At 46.6% G+C, this 19,549-nt stretch overlaps 1 protein-coding gene across 1 annotated transcript in view; it reads left to right on the forward strand.

Annotated features, from left to right (window-relative positions):
* Positions 1-19,549, forward strand: part of ELP1 (elongator acetyltransferase complex subunit 1) — a 754,242-nt gene that overhangs the window by 302,082 nt on the left and 432,611 nt on the right. The window contains exon 17 of the mRNA XM_085636502.1: positions 208-261. Coding sequence (XP_085492628.1) covers positions 208-261 — 54 coding nt within the window. The remainder of the gene's footprint in view (positions 1-207; positions 262-19,549) is intronic.

Below are 19,549 nucleotides of genomic sequence, written 5' to 3' on the forward strand. Positions count from 1 at the left end.
GTGTGATTATTGTTCACTTCTGCTTACCTAAGTTCACTGAAAATATTGTTTTACCATATGTGTTTAATAGAGAAGCACAACCAAAGTGGGCTGCTGCTGGTAGCCGAGTGTGAAATAATTTATTTTCTCACTTCTCCTATCTATCCCTGAGCATAATTAACTATAGCCTTGCACACAACTGATACAGCTTTTACTTTTCCTTTGTAGGAAGCCATCTTTGGCTTGACTGACCGATCTCGCTTTTTCATTAACGGCATGGAGGTATGAAATTTGTTTGTGAAATGTAGGAAATCATTCTTGCCTGATCTGTAACATTTTTATATGGTTGTAGTTTTTCATCCTGTTTCTTTCCAGTTCTCAACTCTGGGGATATCTTGCCAGCAAGTGGTGCGGCTGCAAACTCCTTCAAAAAGGGTTTGTTAAACTCTTTTCAGTACATATATCTGTGCCCTGGTCTGTCTCCCTATTTTGCTAAGTTATGTGAATTCAAAGCAGTTTTCACATGCTCAACAATTTTAAGTGTCATTGCTGAGCACAATACCTTTTATCTGTTTATCTTTTGCTGGAGTGGTGCAAACGCAAACACTCCCTGACAAGATGTTAGCTCTATGTTGAAGAAGCTGCTTCTCTGGTACCAGAAACCCTGTTTCAGCTGGATTGCGGTGTTAAAAATCAAGCATGGGGGCCCAGGAGCGGAGTGTCTTTGGAAAACAACCTCTCTCCTGGTACACCATCTAGCCCTGCCCAGTCTCGAGCCATTTAAGCACCATTACCGTTTAACCAGTCTATCCTTTTGGACTTAAGCTTGCATGCCGGATCTCAGTTTTTCCGGACACATGCACCAGAGACTAGAGGCCTTCTCCTACTGGTAGTCTCTTTTGCAGCCCCAACCTCAACAGAAGGCCCCAGTTTTGTGCAGGTCATAGTTTACTTATTTATTCATTTATTTAATGTCAGTTTGTATTGAAAATTTCAGTATAACGAAGAATAATCAAGGATTACATTATGTTATCAATGAAACAAGATACACATCAAATTTCACATTACAAATGATTGTCATTATGATGGCAGTAGAAAGTTCTTCCCTTTAGCAGTGCCATCAAGGAATAGGCGAAATCCTCATCTACAGTCCAGTTGGCTGTACTTGCTGAAACTGGGTCCATGTTCTAGACACAAAGGGAAGGGATCAGAAAGACACATACATGGTGTTAATGTCTGTAAGTAGTATATTTTGGACAAAATACCACACAAGCCAACTGTTGAACCACAAGTTCCAAATATAAGGATACCAGTACCGCTTGAATCAGGAAGACTTTATGTCTAAATGGCCTCTTTTAGTTTGTTGTCTTCTGATTCAGAAGAGGCAAGTTGACTATATGCAAGGGGCATGCCTCAGATACTGTGTACTTAATACAGAGAAAGAGATGGGATGCACCTACATAAACAACAAACAAACAAGAACAGAGCAAACCTGCAAAGAGAACAAACAAAAGCTTCCAATTAGTCTGTTGGTTACCAAATAATACTACTTTAAGTAAAAGTTGAATATCCACACTGGGTTTAGCAAAATGAAAAACAGAAACTGAATGTCCCAGATAGAGTATTAAACGAACTGCCTGCTTACTTGGTAACCTGAAGGGATTTATGTATTGACAGTGAAACAAGGAGCATGAGTTAAAGTAGTGTCCTCAGCTGAGCGAGAAGGGTGAGTAGTGGTGACTGAGGGAAAACTGAAGGCTTCCTGCAGTACTGCAAAGTGTGCAGCCTGGTGCCTCAGCACAAATTTCGAGAGAGACATAAGAGCAGAAGATGGATGGAGAGATGCCCTCATCTCTGTGATAGCAATGACACTCAAGAAGTGTTGAATCCAGGGATTCCCAACACACTGTCTCTGACCGATGGAGTAAGACACCTTCTTTTCTGAGTTCCTGACTTTTATGTGAGCTTCAAATAGAATATCCAGAAGAAACATGGCTGGGTGTAACTTCAAGGCAATAAGCACCTGACACTCATAGCTCTTGCTAAACAAGAGGGCCACTGATATTTGTGTGTGTTTGGGTGGGGGTGTTTATAACCCCACCCTGCTCTGTGTCTCAAACACCCTGTCAATTCATCATTTATGTGAAAAGTAACACATTAATTAGTGCAACCACAAGACAATAGACAGAGGATACTTGGCTCCTAGATCCTATACTCTGTCCCAGCACAATTCTGCCACCACCCTCCAAATTACTATGTCCACAAAGCAAGGCAAAAGGCATTTTGGCTCCCTGTTATGGGACTTCAGGATCAGGTTTATGGTCTTTTAACACTGCATTCTGTGGACTCGATTGGCACTTAATTTGTGTACCCATCCAGCAGTAGGGAAAAGCAGAAACAGAGTGAGTTTCGCTCTGACACTCACTACCCTGTTCGATATTGGTGCTTGTTAGCTAGCCCAAATCCTCCTCAGTGCACTGCAAGAGGCATTTCTGTCTTCAGCCTGTCAGAGACCTTCATTTAGTAACTGCCATAAGCCAGATAAAGGACTGATTCTTGCACATTAAGACTGTGTTAGCTCAGTGCTTCTAGGTGACTCTGGGCTTCGTCTGGCAGAGCACAGAGACCATTTGCCAGACTGTCAATCCAATCCTATTACAGTCCTTTCCTTGCATTCGTCTCCCTGTCTTGTGATAGTGCACTCATGTTCTGAATTTTTCTGGTGGTATGCCCCTTTCACCTGTCCCTTCCACAGCTTGCATTTGCAATTACTCTTGAATTTATTGGTACAAATATCACTGTGGGGAACTCTTAATCAGTGTTTTGTACGATAGGTCTAACTATCTAGATAAATGCCTTTGGCTGATGGCAGTCCTTCTGGCTCTGAAAGACTTGCTCCAACTGGTGAAAATCCAAAGTGGTCATGATACAATAGTGCAACATCGGGCCTTCTTCTATATCTGAATCTAGACTCTTACTGCCGATTGGACGGCAATGTCCCCTGTATAACTGGTATCCTGCGCTTTACTTTGGCCCTGGCATCACCCTAATATAAGTGTGTTCACATATCCCTAGGCCTATCCCTGACTAAGCAAGATCTTGGACCTTTCCTGTGACCTGGATGAGTGCACCAAGCATGCTCTCATTGTTGACAGTGAACTGCTGTCCTTGTCTTAGGTATAGTATATAAAGTGGTGATGTCAGCATAGTGTGGTTTTGAGAAATCAATAGCGTGAGCAAACTTTTGTATCTACGTCAGTCAGTTTGAGGCTCTATTGACACCATGTGTAAAGCTCAAAATTCTGGTCCTATGTGTATGCTGAGGGAGGTAGGAAGGGACGGAGGGGGGACGAGCCTGCCGAGTGTATGAGTGAGCCAGAGTAATGGAGGACAGTGGAATCCATTTTGGGTGGTGCGCCAGGCCTGGCCTAGCACACAATGGAGATTAAGGTATATGCATCCAAACAATGGGAGTATATTGGCTGCCTTCATGTAGGTGAAAGGAGGAGACCCATACACTGAAGTGAGGGGAATCAACACAAATAGCCATTTAAATTAAAAAATTGTATGAGCCCTTTTGGTAAGCAAGAGCTGCTGTTTCCTCTGTTATTGGTGGATGGTAGGTGCAAGTGGTGAGACTGCACTTGGTTGTAAAAGGCGAGTGTTACACCTGGCATCCTTGGCTTGGTTTTTCCCTAAGATTTTGCGTTCAGATGTCCTATTTTGGCTGTCTTTATTTTATTGGCCTTCGGACTCAGCACACTTTACCACTCCTAACCTGTGCTAAAGTGCTTGTACTCTCTCCTCAACACAAGTTAGATTGGCTTATACCCCATTGGCATATTTAATTTCTTGTATGTCCCTAGTAAAGTAGCACTATCTGCGCCCAGGGCCATTAAATTATACTAGTGTGCCTGCAGCACTGATTGTGCCACCCACTTACGTAGCACTTCAAACATGTCTTAGGCCTGCCATTGCAGCTTGTGTGTGTATGTGTGCAGTTTTAAACTTCCATTTCGACCTGGCAAAGTAAACCTTTTTGCCAGTTCCAAACCATCCTTTTTTAATATCTACAAGTCATCCCTAAGTTAGTCCGTGGACAGCCCAAAGGATAGGGCGCAGTGAATTTAGAAAGTTGGATATGTACTTTTACGTTTTAGATGTCCTGGTAGTGAAAATCTCTTAATTTAGTTTTCACTACTACAATGCTTACCTCTCCCATAGGATAACATTGGCATTACCTCATTACATTTTATCAGTGCAATTTCCAAATGGGAATAGGTAACCAGTTAATGTGTATTGTATCTTAATTCACAATTTAAGATCCTAACTGATGGTGAAGTTGGATTTTAAATTACAATTCTGAAAATACCTCTTTTAAAAAGTTGACATTTTCTTTCCTTAGCCATTTGGTGCCTGCAGCCTGTCTCTAAGTCACATGACTGGGTGTGGGTGACAGGTGGGCTTTGTATATTCCTCCTAGAAAGCTACACACATTGGGGAGCTTAGGTATTACCGGATGACCCATCACTGGCAGGATGGGTGGGCGGAGCTGGGCCCAGCTCCACTTAAACTTGAATAGGCTGTGTCTTGTCTCCTCACAAAGGGCTGCATAACTCCTGTAGTTGGTCCTGAGCCAGGAAAGCGAAATCAGGTTGCCAACAGACATCAAAGAGATACGTCTAGAAACTTCTCCCCCACTTCAGCGTACAACTGGGTATAAATACTGGACATCGGACATCACCACTTCAGTAAGCTCCTGAACCTGTGGATATTCTGCCAGGAAGAAGGACTGCTGTGCTGGTGAAGGACTGCCACACCGCCGGACTCTTGCTGTGCTATGCTGACCTGCCACCCTCTTGCCTGCATGAGAAGAACTGGACCTGCATCTCTTGAATGCAGAATCCAAAGTGACTCCAAGGGCTAGTTTGCTGGCCTTCTGATCTGAATCCTCAGGGACATAACAGGTTTCCAACAACCAGTCATCTGCGACTGGACTCTGCCGTCGGTGAGTCTGCCCTGCCAAGTGGTGCCCCCCAGTCTTGGACCCTTGAAAGTGGGCTTACTGTGCTTTTCCAGCCTCTGTTGATCCGACGCATCTCCTCTGCCGCATGGCGCAACCCCTAAGCAGAATCGATGGATCTCCGCTGCTGCTTGGATTGGATCTGTCGCAAAGACCCACATCGCCGCAACAACCCACAGCGCTTTTGGAACTGCCACGGTACAATGCATCCTTGGCGCAGCCCTCACATCCCTCATCGACAGCAGCCTCGATGATGCTGCCGGACTCTGCATGCAGCTTTGCAGCTCCTCGACACCGACGCATCACCCTGACTGCATGCTGCATCCTTGATGCTGGACTTTGCATTGCAAGCCCAGTCGACGGGATCCATGACAAAGGCGCATCTCAAGCATGCCCTCGCATCGAAGACCCGCCGCATCTCAGAACCTATGCATCGCTTTGACTGCGCAACACATTTTGGACCTGGATCCCCATGTCTGGCCTAATTGAGTCCCTCTGGCTTGCCCGTGTTCCATCCCTTTCAGCCTGAACTTGTGCTTTTGTCCCCGTCCGGCGTGAACAGATATTCACAGTTGGACCTATGTCCTTTTTGGAGCTATTTTTACTAAAACCTTTCAAATCGAAAATCTCCGGTGCTACTGATTGCACTTTTGTTGTTTTGGTCTTGTTTTACTTATTAAAGAAAGATCAATTTTTCTAACTTGGTGTGGGGTCCTTTTGTGTGGTGTTTTCACTTTATAGTGTTTGAAGTGTTGCACAAATACTTTACACATTGCCTCTAAGTTAAGCCTGACTGCTTTTTGCCAACCTACAAGATGGTTGAGCACAGGTTAATTTAGCATCGGCTTTAGCCTCACCCTGACAAGGATTGTGGTTACTGCTTGTCGAAGGCTTACACCTCAGCCAACCAACAATCCAATTTCTCACAGTGAGGACGTATGTAGGTAAAGTCTGCCCATTTGTCTGTACCTGCTCTCTCCTTTAGTTGAGCTGATGACAGTGTGATGCAGAAATCTCACACTGCTTTTTGCCTTAAATGTGGGTGATTCAGTGTGGGGCAAGCGCCGGTGCTGCCTACTGTGAGGAACATCACAAAGGCTGCGTCTTCTGAACATTACTTCTGAAAACAGAAACACCACAAACCAATTAAATTTTAAGACCGTGGATCGTCATCCCCTGTCTAGAAGTTGTGTATAAAAGTGGAATGCACACCACCCCACTTTGTTTTAGTTCAAAGTCCTTAATGATCAAGAAAGGAGCGCTCTGAAGAGTACTCAAAGAACTGCTGTGTACCTAGGGCAGGTGTCTGCCTGATAGCCTGTCTGCCCAAGGTGTTGGCACATCACCTGAAATCATGACCTTCTACAGTTGAAGCTATGGAATGGCCCTGAAGCTTCTGTCAGTCTGCTGCGAGAGGGAAGGATTCTCCCTACCTCTGCAGGAGAGGTGGTCTGGGAGGGGTGAAGTCCAGTGTGTTTCTGGGACATTGAGGAAGCATGGACTACTCGAAAGTCGGCAAAGGTGGATTCAAGGAGGAACCTGGCACCTGTGGCCCATACTTCCGCCCACTCCCCACTCCTGAAATCTTGGCCTTCTAGATTTGAAACTGTGGACCTGCCCTGAATCGTCTATCTGCCTGCTGAAAGAGGGAAGGAGTCTGTTTAGCCCTGTGCAGGAGGAGAGACTATCTGGGAGGAGCAGAGCCCAGTGCGTCTCTGGTGGCTATGGTGCATTGAGTGGAGAAAAAGAGCTGACACTTGAAAGTTAACTAAGAAGGAACCAAAGAAGAACCTGGTGCATGTGGGCGTCATACCCACTGCCCTGTCTCACACCTAGGTTCCTGTTGTGATCCACCGCACCCTGCTCCTCATCTGCCCAGAAAAGGGCTGCAGCAGGGTGAATGCTATTGCCTTAGAGAAGGGCTACAGCTGCTGCCCTGGCTCACACCTAGGTTCCTGGTGTGACCCACCGCACCCTGCTTCTCATCTGCCCAGAAAAGGGCTGCAGCAGGGTGAATGCTATTGCCCTAGATGAGGGCTACAGCTGCCTAATTGCCATATGCCTGCTGGAACTGCATGAGTACCGTAAGCCCACATGGAGGTTTCAACTGAGTGGGTACTGTAGGCCCAACCAGGTCTGCTCCTACCTTCAGTCTAGTCAGGATATCACCCCCATAGACTGTCGCAGCACGACTGTCGGGATGTACGATTTCAGGCCAAGTGAAGCTGCATCACTGCACCAGACGAAGACTGTAGTGGCTGGGCCCACACCTGCACTGGCCCCTAGTATGAGCAACTCCGAACCTGGGTGGGTCGTTGCAAGACACAACCGGGCCTGGCCCTGACACTCCAGCAGATTTGCCTACTCACCGTAACTCCTGCTGGGTAACACGAGAGCAGCACTTCTACATGACAGCAAGAGTGGACTTTTTAAGTGTCACCTATACTGTGGAGGGGTAATCCACACAAAAGCTAAGAATATATGGATTGGGCACTTGCACGCTGCACCTGAGCTTGATTCATGCTTCTCATGATTTTGTCAGTAGCGGAACATGAGAGTTAAAGGAATCACCTGGGAGGGAGCAGAGAGGAAGGTGGCTGGTATACTGCCTACACATGTATTGCACTCTAGAACACTGATTTGTGTTGTATTTGGTGCAACTGTCTGATTAAAGTACTATGCAATAGGGTGGGCATTATGATGTGTCTCTTAGTTGATTGTTCAGTACTGAGCTCAAGCACCCCGCACTGTCTTCCTGAGAATCCTGAGGCTGCTCCCCCTCACTACCCTGGAAGTCAAGTGTGGAAGGGGTTGTACTTGGCCATAGTAGGAAGCAAGCAAACCAGGATATCAGTAGCAAACAACCTCTACCACCACAGTCCCAGTAGCCCCTGCCTGTCCCGTGGTCTCCCAAGCGGTTTGATACAAGGGTCAGACTGTGACAGAAAATGTGGCGGCAAAATAAAGAGCCCCCCCACAAGCTAAATAGATAGCTAAAAAAGAGGCCTATGTTTGCCAATTTGGGAAGTTTTTAACTTTTAAAGACAAGCTGTATTAGTGTTTTTGGTATGGAAGACTGCATGAATTGGAGCTCACTGCAGGCATGATTTATTATCAATAAAAGTAACTTTAAAACAGGCCCAGCAGACAATAAAACAAGCCACAAATGTCAAAAAACCTTCCCATACACTGACCTGTGATTTCAGCTGTTCGGGTACTTCCCTTTTACCCTATAGGCCATTGAGACCCTGTCTGCCACTGCCCCTCTCCCAGCTGGTTGTCGAGCTGTTGGACGTCACAATCCAAATGAGCATTTTACTGCTGGTCTTCCACATTGCGGGGTTAACATCTGTGCATGCTGCCAGACAGATGTTTCCATATGAGAGAAAGCGAAATAGCAGCTTGTCCTCAACACAATTTTTAAGGTCTGGGCTTGCCGGCCATATTCACCTTTGCCAGCTTCATAAATTTCAGATGCAACCATTGTGCCTCCTGGATGGGTTAGGGAGTTGAGTGCCTGAGGGGCAGTCTTTGGTTAGACTGAGACAGAGTTTAGCTTTAAGTATACTCCAATCTCCTGTTTCTGAGGGTCCTTCAGCAGATCAGAAATAACCTAGGGTGTTTGTTTACCCTGTTGGCTACAGCTTGACTTACTCAAGTTTGCCTTGCTCAACTTGCTGTAGCCAGCATAAGACAGAACATTTACAACTCCCAGAGGTGAAGTTTTCTGTCCATGGAAGGACTAAGTGTGGCATACACCCTCACTACCATCACTAAACATCTGATCATGATTCCTCAGGAGTTAGCATTTGCTCACGTCCCTTTGCTATAGAAAACCTGGGCATCCTGACTGCTGCCTGGAAGTTCACCACCCGATGGTAAGACTCTCCATTTGGGCCATGTCAAAAGACCTCAGCTTGATGTTCTTGGTGGATGATTCTCTGGTCCTGGAAACCTATTTAATGAAAATGAGCACCAGTTATAACAGCTATTGGGAGTCATCACTTACAGCCAGTAAAATGGTTAGGCTTTCCTGTTTTCAGTTTTTATTTTTGAATTCTGGTGTTTTTAGGTCTCGGCTAGCGAAGGCTGCGCTTGCGCAGTCTCGCTCGCGAGATTTAATGACTTGGAGAAGAGGGGCTTGAACCCGCCCCTCTTCTCCCCTCTTCTCCATTTGCTGGCCTCTTGAATGCTGGCCAGCCATTGTAGAAGAGGTTTGTCTCTCCGAACAGGCCCCGTCCTTTTCGGATTCGGGGGCGTGTTTTTTGCTACTTTTCTCATTATCTCCTCCAGCCAATGGCAAGAGGAGAGAAAAGAAAAACACGCCCCCGAATTCGAAACCGCTGCTGCCTTTCTCCGAGGCATTTCTGCTTCGCCTCGGAGAAAGGCAGTGGTGTGCTTGTTTTCTGGTCAAACGTTTCCCTATCTGTGCGTTAAATGCACGTGAGAACCTTCACCAGCGCTTTTGTAACTGTAATCATTTCTAATTTTTTCGGCAAGAAATGCTGGTGAGTAAATATGGAAGCGCCTCGAGGAGTGGGCTAACGGCGCCTGGAAGGATGGTGCTAACCACGCATTAATTTGTTACTGAAGCCCCCACAAACTATTTCCCAATCTTGCCTTGAAGGGTGCAGTCTGGGCCCAGGCCTGCCGTGGGTGGCTGCGCCTCCGGGGGCCCATATCTCACCTTGAAGCCTGCTGCCCACCCTCACAGCTTCCGAAGGGAGCACAGCGGCGGTTATATATCATGATGCAATCTGCAGCCCCCACCCCTCCCTGGCAGAGGCTGCAAGCCCAGGCAGCGGGGCCTGTCCACCATGCGCCACCCGTGTCTAACAAATGGCGCTCCAGCGCTGCGGTGTTGACACAGAGCCCTTCGCAGCGCCGGCATGTCAGGGAGCCGGGGCTTTGTTTTCGATGTATAACCCCACGCCCCGTGGAAAAAGACACCGTGTCTGGCTTATTACCCCCAAGGGCCTGTCTGCTCTGTGTGTATGGGTTAGTTATGGGGCCGGAGGAGCGCTCAAGATTCATCATTTTGACGCCCCCGTCACAGCGCTACACTCGTGTAACACACGTGATCACAGTTACAGTAGCCTGTGATTGCCCTCATACGAGACAAACAGCAATTAAGTCTCTTCAATACTTCCGTCTTTATTACGGTCATGTTACGCAGTTTTGTATAAAGAAATATTTGCCAGTTACGTGGCCTCTAGCCGCTGCTGGCGGTGTTTGTGTTATGGGGGAGTTCCGATGAATGGTTTGCTGATGGGCGGCTAGGGGTCTTGCAAGACGTCACTTTCTGTCCTTCCGGGGTGCACGGGCAGTTTCACAGTGGGTTCGGGCAGCTTGTAGGCGCCCTGTTCCCTAACGTGTGAGACGATGCAGTCATACGTGACGGTGTGCAAAATTTGCATAACTTCCTTTTGCGTAATTCTGCAAAGTTCCTCAAAAATAAACAAAATCATGTTAAATGCAAAATCGGTATTTAGTGTACAATGCATCCTTGTGTCCATTTTGGATGCACGGACGCACTTCTCACCCCCTTTCCCCCCAAAAAAACAAATAGTGCCAATAACACAGGTGCTGCTAACAACCATCACTTGGGTGTAAGTTGTTAGTTTTGGTCCTGTGCTAAACGTTTGCAGGATGATTTCGCTACTTGGTGTATTTGTGACATTTCTGGAATTTCACATATCCTAATGTGAAGTTCACAAAATTTCGCGAGATTACGGTGGCGTAACAGGAATTTCACCGGGGTCTAGTCAAAAGCCCATTTCAGGCGGCTGCAATGCCATGGCTCAGTTTGCAATAGAAAGCCCAAACATGTCCAAGTTACATCAGAAGAGTAGTTTGAAACACTAGGTACAAAAATGTGTGTTGATAGTAGGGAAAGTCCTTTTTGGTGAGCTAAGGCAAGTGTTGGTGTTGGGTTGGTGTTTGTTCATAAGAAGCAGTTTGACTTCATTCTTGAATGAGGTGCAAGAAGTGTTCATTCTGATTTCCGGTGGCAGGGCATTCCAGATTCTAGGTGTGTGTGGGTAACTCTCTGTGTGTGTGTGTAGGTTGCTCTGTGGGTGGCTCTATTTGTGTGTGGGTTGCTCTGTGTGGGTGGCTCTGGGTGTGTGGCTCTGTGTGTGGGTGCAAATGCAATAGGTCTCGCATTTAAGAGTGATTAAGCTATTGACATTGTAAATAACAATGCCGTTTCTTTAAATGTTTTAAAAACAAAAACAGACAAAAACAATGTCCTGAGCAATGCCAATAGCTCTAACTTTAACAATGCCGAGACCATTGCATTGCAAATGCTTGTTTCCCCAGTGTTTTCAAGTTATTTTAATACCTAAAAAAAGACAGTGGTTATCAGTGGTTAACGTTTTGCTTTTATTATTGCCTGTTTTCTGCACTGCTAGTGCATGATATATAGACAGTGCACATACAGTGTATATGAGGTCCAGATACATTTTTACAAATCAAACTTATTGTAGTACACCATACAATACTTCTTCAGTGAGTCTTTGGTCATGTGCGCTCGCTCTTTCCTTCCCATGTTAACGTTTATCTGTGAAAAGGCCCTCTCAACATTGTCACTTGAGACGGGCATCGCCAAAACAGCCAGTATACAATTTTCTAACTCTGGCTTCTGACATATGTGAGAAAGTGCCATCTTTCTTGCATGGTATGCCCCCACTTTTTGCTAAATTGCTGAATGTACTTCGATTGAGTGTACCCTGGGTTCCTGCCAATCAGGTGCCCAGGGCCTATGTTCCTTCCTTAAACCACACAAACTCCAAATTGGCAAACCCTAGCCACATGTCAGCCCCTAGTAAATGGTACCCTAGGTACCCAGGGCCTTGTGACCAGGGAAGGCCTCTAAGGGCTGCAGCACTCATTGTGCCACCCTCAGAGACCCTGTACCCTTACACACACACACTGCCCTTGCAGGCTGAGTGTCTGGGTGCAGGACAAAACAAAGAGTCGACATGGCACACATCACTGTGTACCATGCCCATCACCTACACTGCCAAGGCATATGTCAGCCACCCCTCTAGCTGGGTGCATTACGCCTATGGTGTGGGCACAGGAGCAGGAGCCCTGTGCCCCTACAGTACCCGGGTCCATTCCTGGGCACTGTAAGTGCAGTGCTGTCATTTAAGAATACATGGTGCTGAGAGCTTGTCAAACACGAGCTCCACAGCACCATATTGGCAACACTGAAGCCTGGGAAGTTTGGTATCAAACTTCTCAGCACATTGAACCCACACTGATGCCAGTGTAGGATTTAATGTACTAAGCACCCCAGAGGGCATCTTAGAAGATGCCCCCTTACAGCTAACTTGCAATCCACGTCTGCTCTGAGGCTGCCCAGGCTGCCACACAGCAGACACGTTGCTGGACCCCTGGGTGGGAGAGCCCCTGCTCTCCCGGGCCTGCAACAATGCACATCCTGGGTGAGGTGAGAAATCTCCTCCCCCAGGATGAGCAAAGGGAAGCTTCAAAGGCATGCCGCCAGTTGGAGTTTCCCCAGGCCACTGCAACCCCCCACTCTGGCGGGAAGCTTGGCCGGAAACCCCATACAAGGACAGGGGATGTGCCAGCCTGCCCACCCCACCCCTCAGGTGGGGGAGGCGAGGTGAAGCACATCTCCGGGCTCTCGCCATCTTGAAGATGGGAGGCCCTACCCTATCAGGATTAGGCTACTGCCCCCCTCCCACAGGAGAGAGGCAGGATAGGGGGTGTACCCACCCCAGGACAAGGACCCATTGGTCCCTGGCCTTCACCTACCTGTAACGCCCCTAAATCTAGTATTTAGGGGCCCCCTGAACCTTCCTTCCTCAGATTCCAGATAGAAAAACGACAAGAAGAGCAAGAAGACCAAAGACCTGCCCTGCAGCTGCTAAAAAGAGAAGAAGACACCAACTGCTTTGGCCCCAGCCCTACCGGCCTGTCGACTCTCGAACCTGCACCAGCGCGGCATCCCACGTGGCCAGCAACCTCACCAACCCCGGAGGACCTGGCTACCTTTTAGCTCTAAGCCCCTGGGACTCCCACGAGTAGAGGCTCTACTCAAGAAACCTACTTGCTATCCCTGGCACCAGCCCGGGACCGCGGACCCAACACACTCTGCACCAGCCAAGCCTGGCCAGTGCCGGAGTGGACAAAGACCCAGAGGACGACCCCACGGCGACTGTGACCCAGAGTCCGGCACCCAAGGACCCCCCTCGACATCCCGGAAGAAGCCTGCAGCCTCAGAACCAAGTGCCACCCCAGCCGCGATCAACCAGAGGGTAAGATTCCCGACGTCAAAAGGCACCCCTGCACCCGGCGCCCTGCGACCCCCTGTGCCCAATCCCGGGGTACCCACCTAACCTACAACTACCCAACTTACCTCTCGAAGTGGTGGTGGCACCTGAAACATCCTCGTCCCCGAGCCTGCAGCCTCTTTCCAAACCGGAACATTCCCATTGATTTCCATTGAGCGCCCTAAGGCTCAAAAGCACCCTGCACCCAGCCGCCCGAGTGGCCCTGGCAGTGCCCTCTCTACACTAACCTACTTCCCCACTTGCCCTGAGTAAGTGACCAGGAGCCCAGCTCCCACAGCCGCGTGGCTTGCCAGACAGCAGCCACCAACCAAGGCCCCCCTATCCCTCATAGGATAACATTGGGCCCAACTCTCTCTGCACCCGGCCGTCCTGAAACCGCTGAGGGTGAACCAACTGTACCTACCTGACACTGGGGGACCCCTGAGTCCATGCCCGGAATTTCAACACTACCAGTCGAGTACTTACCCTTAAACCGCTAACTTCATTTTCCTCATAGGGTAACATTGACTGGCTTTTTCTTCAAAAATCTTCTAAGTGTGAACTTTTCAAAACTGCAAAAAATCACCAAAAATCAGCCAAGTGACAAAAACGAATTTACTCACCTGCTCCTAGGTGAGCTCCCAGTGCTGGATCTTGGTGCCCAGCCCTGACTCTGAAAAGTGTTCACAACTATACTTACTTCTAACTCATTTTTCTCCCATAGGAAACCATTGTCTGCTTTTCTGTGAAATTTCTTCTAAGTGTCTACTTTTGCAAATTTGAAATATTCTTTTAAAATCGTACCATTTCTGCAAACGAAATTACTTACCTGCTTTTGATAAGGACCCCAGTCCTGGGTCTAGGCACCCAGTCCTGGATTACTAAAGTAACGATAAAGTACTCTACCTGCAATTTGAATTTCTTGCCATAGAGATCCATTGGATGTTTTCTGTGAAATATTTTCTAAGTGCTAACTTTTGAAATAGCTAAATATTACTTAAAAATCATTACAGTTATTAAGTCGACTTTCATCACTTGATTCTGAATACTGACCCCAGGCTGGTTCTAGGATCCAGACCTGGAATTCCAAAAGTAATCTAAAAAGTAATTTATTACAAATAACCTGAATTTACCATTGAGCTCAATGCATTGTAATGTTTAGGAAATAGGATTGTTTATTGCAACCAACTGTGACTGTTTACACAAATTTATTGCTTGAAACAAAAGTATTTATATTCAACCTCTCATTCTGAGAAAGTATATTTTTACCCCCTTTGTGGTTCTAAAAATAAAACAAGCATGTATTTTATATTTACAAATCATTGGCCTAGAGTTCAGTTATTGAGTGTGTGAAACCATTTGCTGACTGAGTGTGTACAATAAATGCTTTACACTGTCCTCTGGTACTGCCTTACTGCTCGACCAAGCTACCACTTTTTGAGAGTAAGGTCATACCTAACTTTGACCTCTATCAGCCTCTGGGGGACTGTGGACTCTGTACACCCTGTACCTATTAGGGAACAGTATATACAGAGCCACTTTCTCACAACATAGCTTTCCATGTCAATACTGGTGCACCTGAAGATTGCGATTGTCTGGGTCAGATTTTGTAACATATGCGTTGAACTGGGCGCATATGCCCTCAGAGTTATTGAAGCACTCCAAAATGAAGCAGCACTTTTGAAACTCCTTAGAAAATTCTTGTTTATGGAAGGGATCTAGAACTTGTGCAGAGTACCACACTGAGGCTTCATTGACTTCAAGTGCTATGGCTGGTGAAGGGATATTTCTATGCATCATTGCAAGCCATTTTGCATACATAAAAATAATAGCTCCTTAGCATCTCTTTACTTACCAGGAGGCAAGCGCTCATACATGGATCTTGTTACTGTGCCAAAGTCACTAAAAGTATTGCCCAACCTAATCTTAAGGAGATGTTTCACATCTGCACCAATTATGCTGAACACTTGGTAGACCATGGTGTTTTCAGACACTAGTTTTTTTATTATGTCCCTTACAGCAGTCATGTTTTCCTCTAAAAATCTAACAATGCAGTAGAGTGTACTTTTTTCACATCACTATCAATATGCGACCAAAAATCCTCACATTTCTTGCCTTTGGCATCGTCATTCAGCAGAAATTCTGTAAACGGTTGCCACATGGATAATATAGCATTCACTGCCTTTGGACTGAGAACCATCAGCTAAGTGGCACAGTTAGGATGACTCTTTCTTTGATGCCACACAAAGCACAAAATGAGAAATATTAGCATATTAGTTCCAGCGCATAACAAAACAGTGCACCAGAATGAACTAAAATGTCAAGAGCATTCTTCATCAACTCTGAAGATTGTAAAGATGCTTTCAGCACGCCATCTAACAAGTGGCAAGGATCTCTTACGGGGAAGCACTTCAGCTCAGGTATCGATTTTGATAGGTCATCAGACAACTTTTTCATATACATAGCTGAATCACTGCAAATCTAAACAATATCAAACCAATCTTTGTTGAACTTCGCACAAATCTTTTGCAGCAGCATTCTAAGTGACACTGCATTCCATGTTTTCCAAAATTCTGGTGTCATGTTTTCACCCCTATCCCAAAAGCTTGGTGGCTGCACTCTTTTCACATATACCTGTCACTACACCCTGCATTGAATGTTTAAATCCTGGGGCCTTTGGCAATTCACCTACTCTCAATCCTAACTCGCTAGCAAAGTGGGCTGATACATCAAGGGTAAATGTGATGGTACATATTGGGAAAGATTCATATGAAAGCAACCATTTTGCCCATCAGTGAAAGAATCAAATGTAGCCAAAATATCAAATATGATTATGAGATTTCCTGATTCTCTACAGTTTATAAAATATTCAAAAAAGGCCTAAAACATGCTTCTAAACCCTGCATCTTTAGACCACAGACCTCAAAACTGGAAAAAGCTAAAGGAAGAAGAAACAATATTTTAGTGACATCCCTAAACAACAAAACTCAAGCAGAATAATGCTACCTTGTATAAGCTACATTGTATTGGCCCTTTGAGGAAGAAATAAAAATGACTCTTTCACTCTCCTTTTCCTTACTTTGAGTGGCATTTAGTTTGTGGTTGCGCATGTGTTTTTTCGGTGTTTATATGTTTACACTGGTGAGGGCTATTTCCCTTTCGGTGGGGTTAATCAGTTATTATAGGTTTAAACCTAAATCAGGACAGCTTAAAAATGGTCAGGAGATGTATGTCGATTGCTGCATTTGTTTCTTCTTTTTGGGTACCATGCTGCGTCATAGGACCTCAATCTGATCTTAGCCGGGCAGAGTTCTAAACATTTTCAGCTATTGGCCTTGTGTCAGATGAACATACTCTCAAGCAATTCTTCCTTATGATAATGTTGACCAAGTGCTTACATGAAGTGCCAGCCTTCTGCAGCTCACAGTCATTCACTGCATGCCATCAAGACAGGGTCTTATTGAAGGCTTACCCCACCTGTGCTGGAAAATTATGCTGAATGTAGATGGCAACCCATAGGCAAGTTGTCATGCTTCATCATCGGGCTTGGTTGGTGTGCCCCCTTTGTTCCCATACGAAGTCGGCCCAGGGTGAGTGTCTTAGTCTGGGTAGTGGTGGGACAGGCGTTGCAGTTACCACATGGATAGTGGCCAGAAACAGATGGTAGGTTCCACAGTGTGGTGTTCTGTGGGTTCTTCTTCTTTTTTTGAAGTGGACGCGTATTCACTAGGGTGTCCCGTAGGTTAAATGTCCTTTTAAATGCAAAGTGTGGTTTTTCAAGATTCAGCGAGTCGGAGTTCAAGATTTTCCACTTCCGTCTGATGATGTTATTAACTTTGTTGGACAGGGGTGTGAAGGTGGTGACACATGTGAGGATTTTACTGGGTTCCTTCACTCTGGTTCGAGTATGGGAACAAAGGGGGCACACCAACTGTAACACCAAGAACTGTATATACCTCATCACATGCCCTTGTGGCCTGATGTACGTCGGCATGACGTCATGCCTAGTCAGGATACGAATGAGCGAGCACAAGAGCACCATAAGCAGGGGGAACACAGCCACCAAACTAACTAATCACTTTCTGGAGGTGGGGCACAACTGCAACCAACTGTTATGGACAGTCCTGGAAACTAATCCCAGTTGGAACACACAAGCCCTCTTACGCCAGGAACAACGTTGGATTTTTCGCTTACAGACCCAGGTCGTGGGACTGAATGATGATATACCCTGGGTCGAACTGTAAACTTGGACACACCATACCTGGAATATCTACACAGACAAATCTAAACATCTGCCACTATCCCCTTGTAGGCGACACATTGTAGCTCATTTCACTCTGGACCCCCTCTTTGCCAGGACATCATTCTACGTCCTGGGTTAATAAGCTGTTGGAATTATTATCTTCCCTTCAGCCACTCTGGTGAAAACTATGCCCTCACAACAACGAGGGTATTAGTCTTAACCTGATGATCTCATTATCCAATTCAAACACAGGAACTCCCACCACACTGAGTGTTCCTATAACTAAATGTAACCAAGGTCTATGTCACGAAAAAACACTTGCCACCCCTTTGGGGTTCTATGGACTAACATCACGTAGAGGGCTAATCATAAAACTGCACACGACCATCAGGTGGCCGATAAGAAACCCTTTTATATTATCTGTTTGCAGCAGCACCGCACATTTCTAGACACATTAGGGAGAACGTGCATGAAGGAGAGCGGCATACTCACTGAGCATGCGCACAATCAACGCGAGCTGCTGTTTCCTCGGGGCAAGCGCAGTAACAGACACCGATGATGCAGCGAGGCACGTACACCGCACTGGAAAGGGGAAACGCCTTCCTCCTTAGCCCCAAAAACTATGTATGCAGGACAAAGGAGCAATACGCGCTCATTACAGGCAACCGCTGGTGAAGGGTAGGTGCTTAAGAGCCAGCACCCGACGTAACCGTGAGTAGACACCCTCGTGTGGATAATGGGCATGTACTTAGCCTACTGTAAGCACTAGACTGACTGTGCTTTCTCTGCACTACCAGAACGGATATTTATCAAAACCCTGCCCGCTTTTTGTATCATTTCCCCTGTATCCAGCCAATAGGGTGCGTTGTTTAGCCTAGGGAGATCGATCCCATACCTTGAGAGGGTAAGCAGGGCATCGCCCGTATCGTTACTTTTGTAATGGTCCCCCGCATATGTGTCTGTGTCATGTCTGCTACTATTCAATGTGACCACGAGGGGAGATCGGACGATTAAGGATGTCCCTGCAATGAGAGCGTGACATTCCTCTGGAGGGGGTTTAATCTCCTTAACCCTCCGGACATGATACGCCCTAGGCGGTACCTCACCTCTGTGTCGCCAGACATCCTTTTGTGGTAATATGGATAACTTTCACAGATAGCGCCACGAGTGGGCGGAGAGCGTACCTGGGGAGCCGCGCTCACGATCGGGGACATCCCATTGTGACGCGACACCACCGGGTCCCCCGCCTACACTGTTTGGCACTGACTGTGACTAAGTCCTTCTACCCCATTTGTTTCACTTTCTTCATGTTTGTTCATCTGGTCTGATTATGCTGTCAAGGACGCGTACGAACAGTATATGCAAAGGCATGTTTAATATTTTCTATGGAAAGCGCTTGACGCATGAACCTATCATTTCTTTCCTTCCTTTTTCCCTTTTGTCCCCATTTGTCTTCCCCTCTCGGTACTTTCTTCGCTTGGACTGATCTACAAATTGAGATTTTAGACCACACTATAGGGCATTTAACCCCACGGTCAACCCTAAGCTACCTCTCACCCATCCGGGTTACCATCCCTCTTTTGGAACCCCCCTTTCTGACGTGCACATTCACCAGTGTAGTTAGGTCCTGACAAAACGCCACTGATCCTTCAGACTCCCAAGGCGTGAAACATGTCGACCTTTTAGTTACACGGGCACATTGAGCCTCATAGTAACTCACCAACCTTCAGGTTTTTTAACCTACCAGGGGCACCACATTATTAAAGAGTTCACTAGTGGATACCCCTAGGTATTTTTATTAATTTACCCTTGCACGCACTTCACTACCTATCTCAGCAGATCCACCCCACACACCCGCACTCACCAAACGGCTTTTCTCTTAAAAGACCTCCGTAAAAGTGACCCTTCTGGGGCCCGTCGGGCATTGCAGCGCCCGGCCGACGAGGAGCAAAAGCCCGATGATGAAGCATGACATCCTTCGGGGTGTGTGAGGGCAACTAA

Source organism: Triturus cristatus, chromosome 2_1 (genome assembly GCF_964204655.1).
Source record: "Triturus cristatus chromosome 2_1, aTriCri1.1, whole genome shotgun sequence".
Taxonomy (NCBI): domain Eukaryota; kingdom Metazoa; phylum Chordata; class Amphibia; order Caudata; family Salamandridae; genus Triturus; species Triturus cristatus.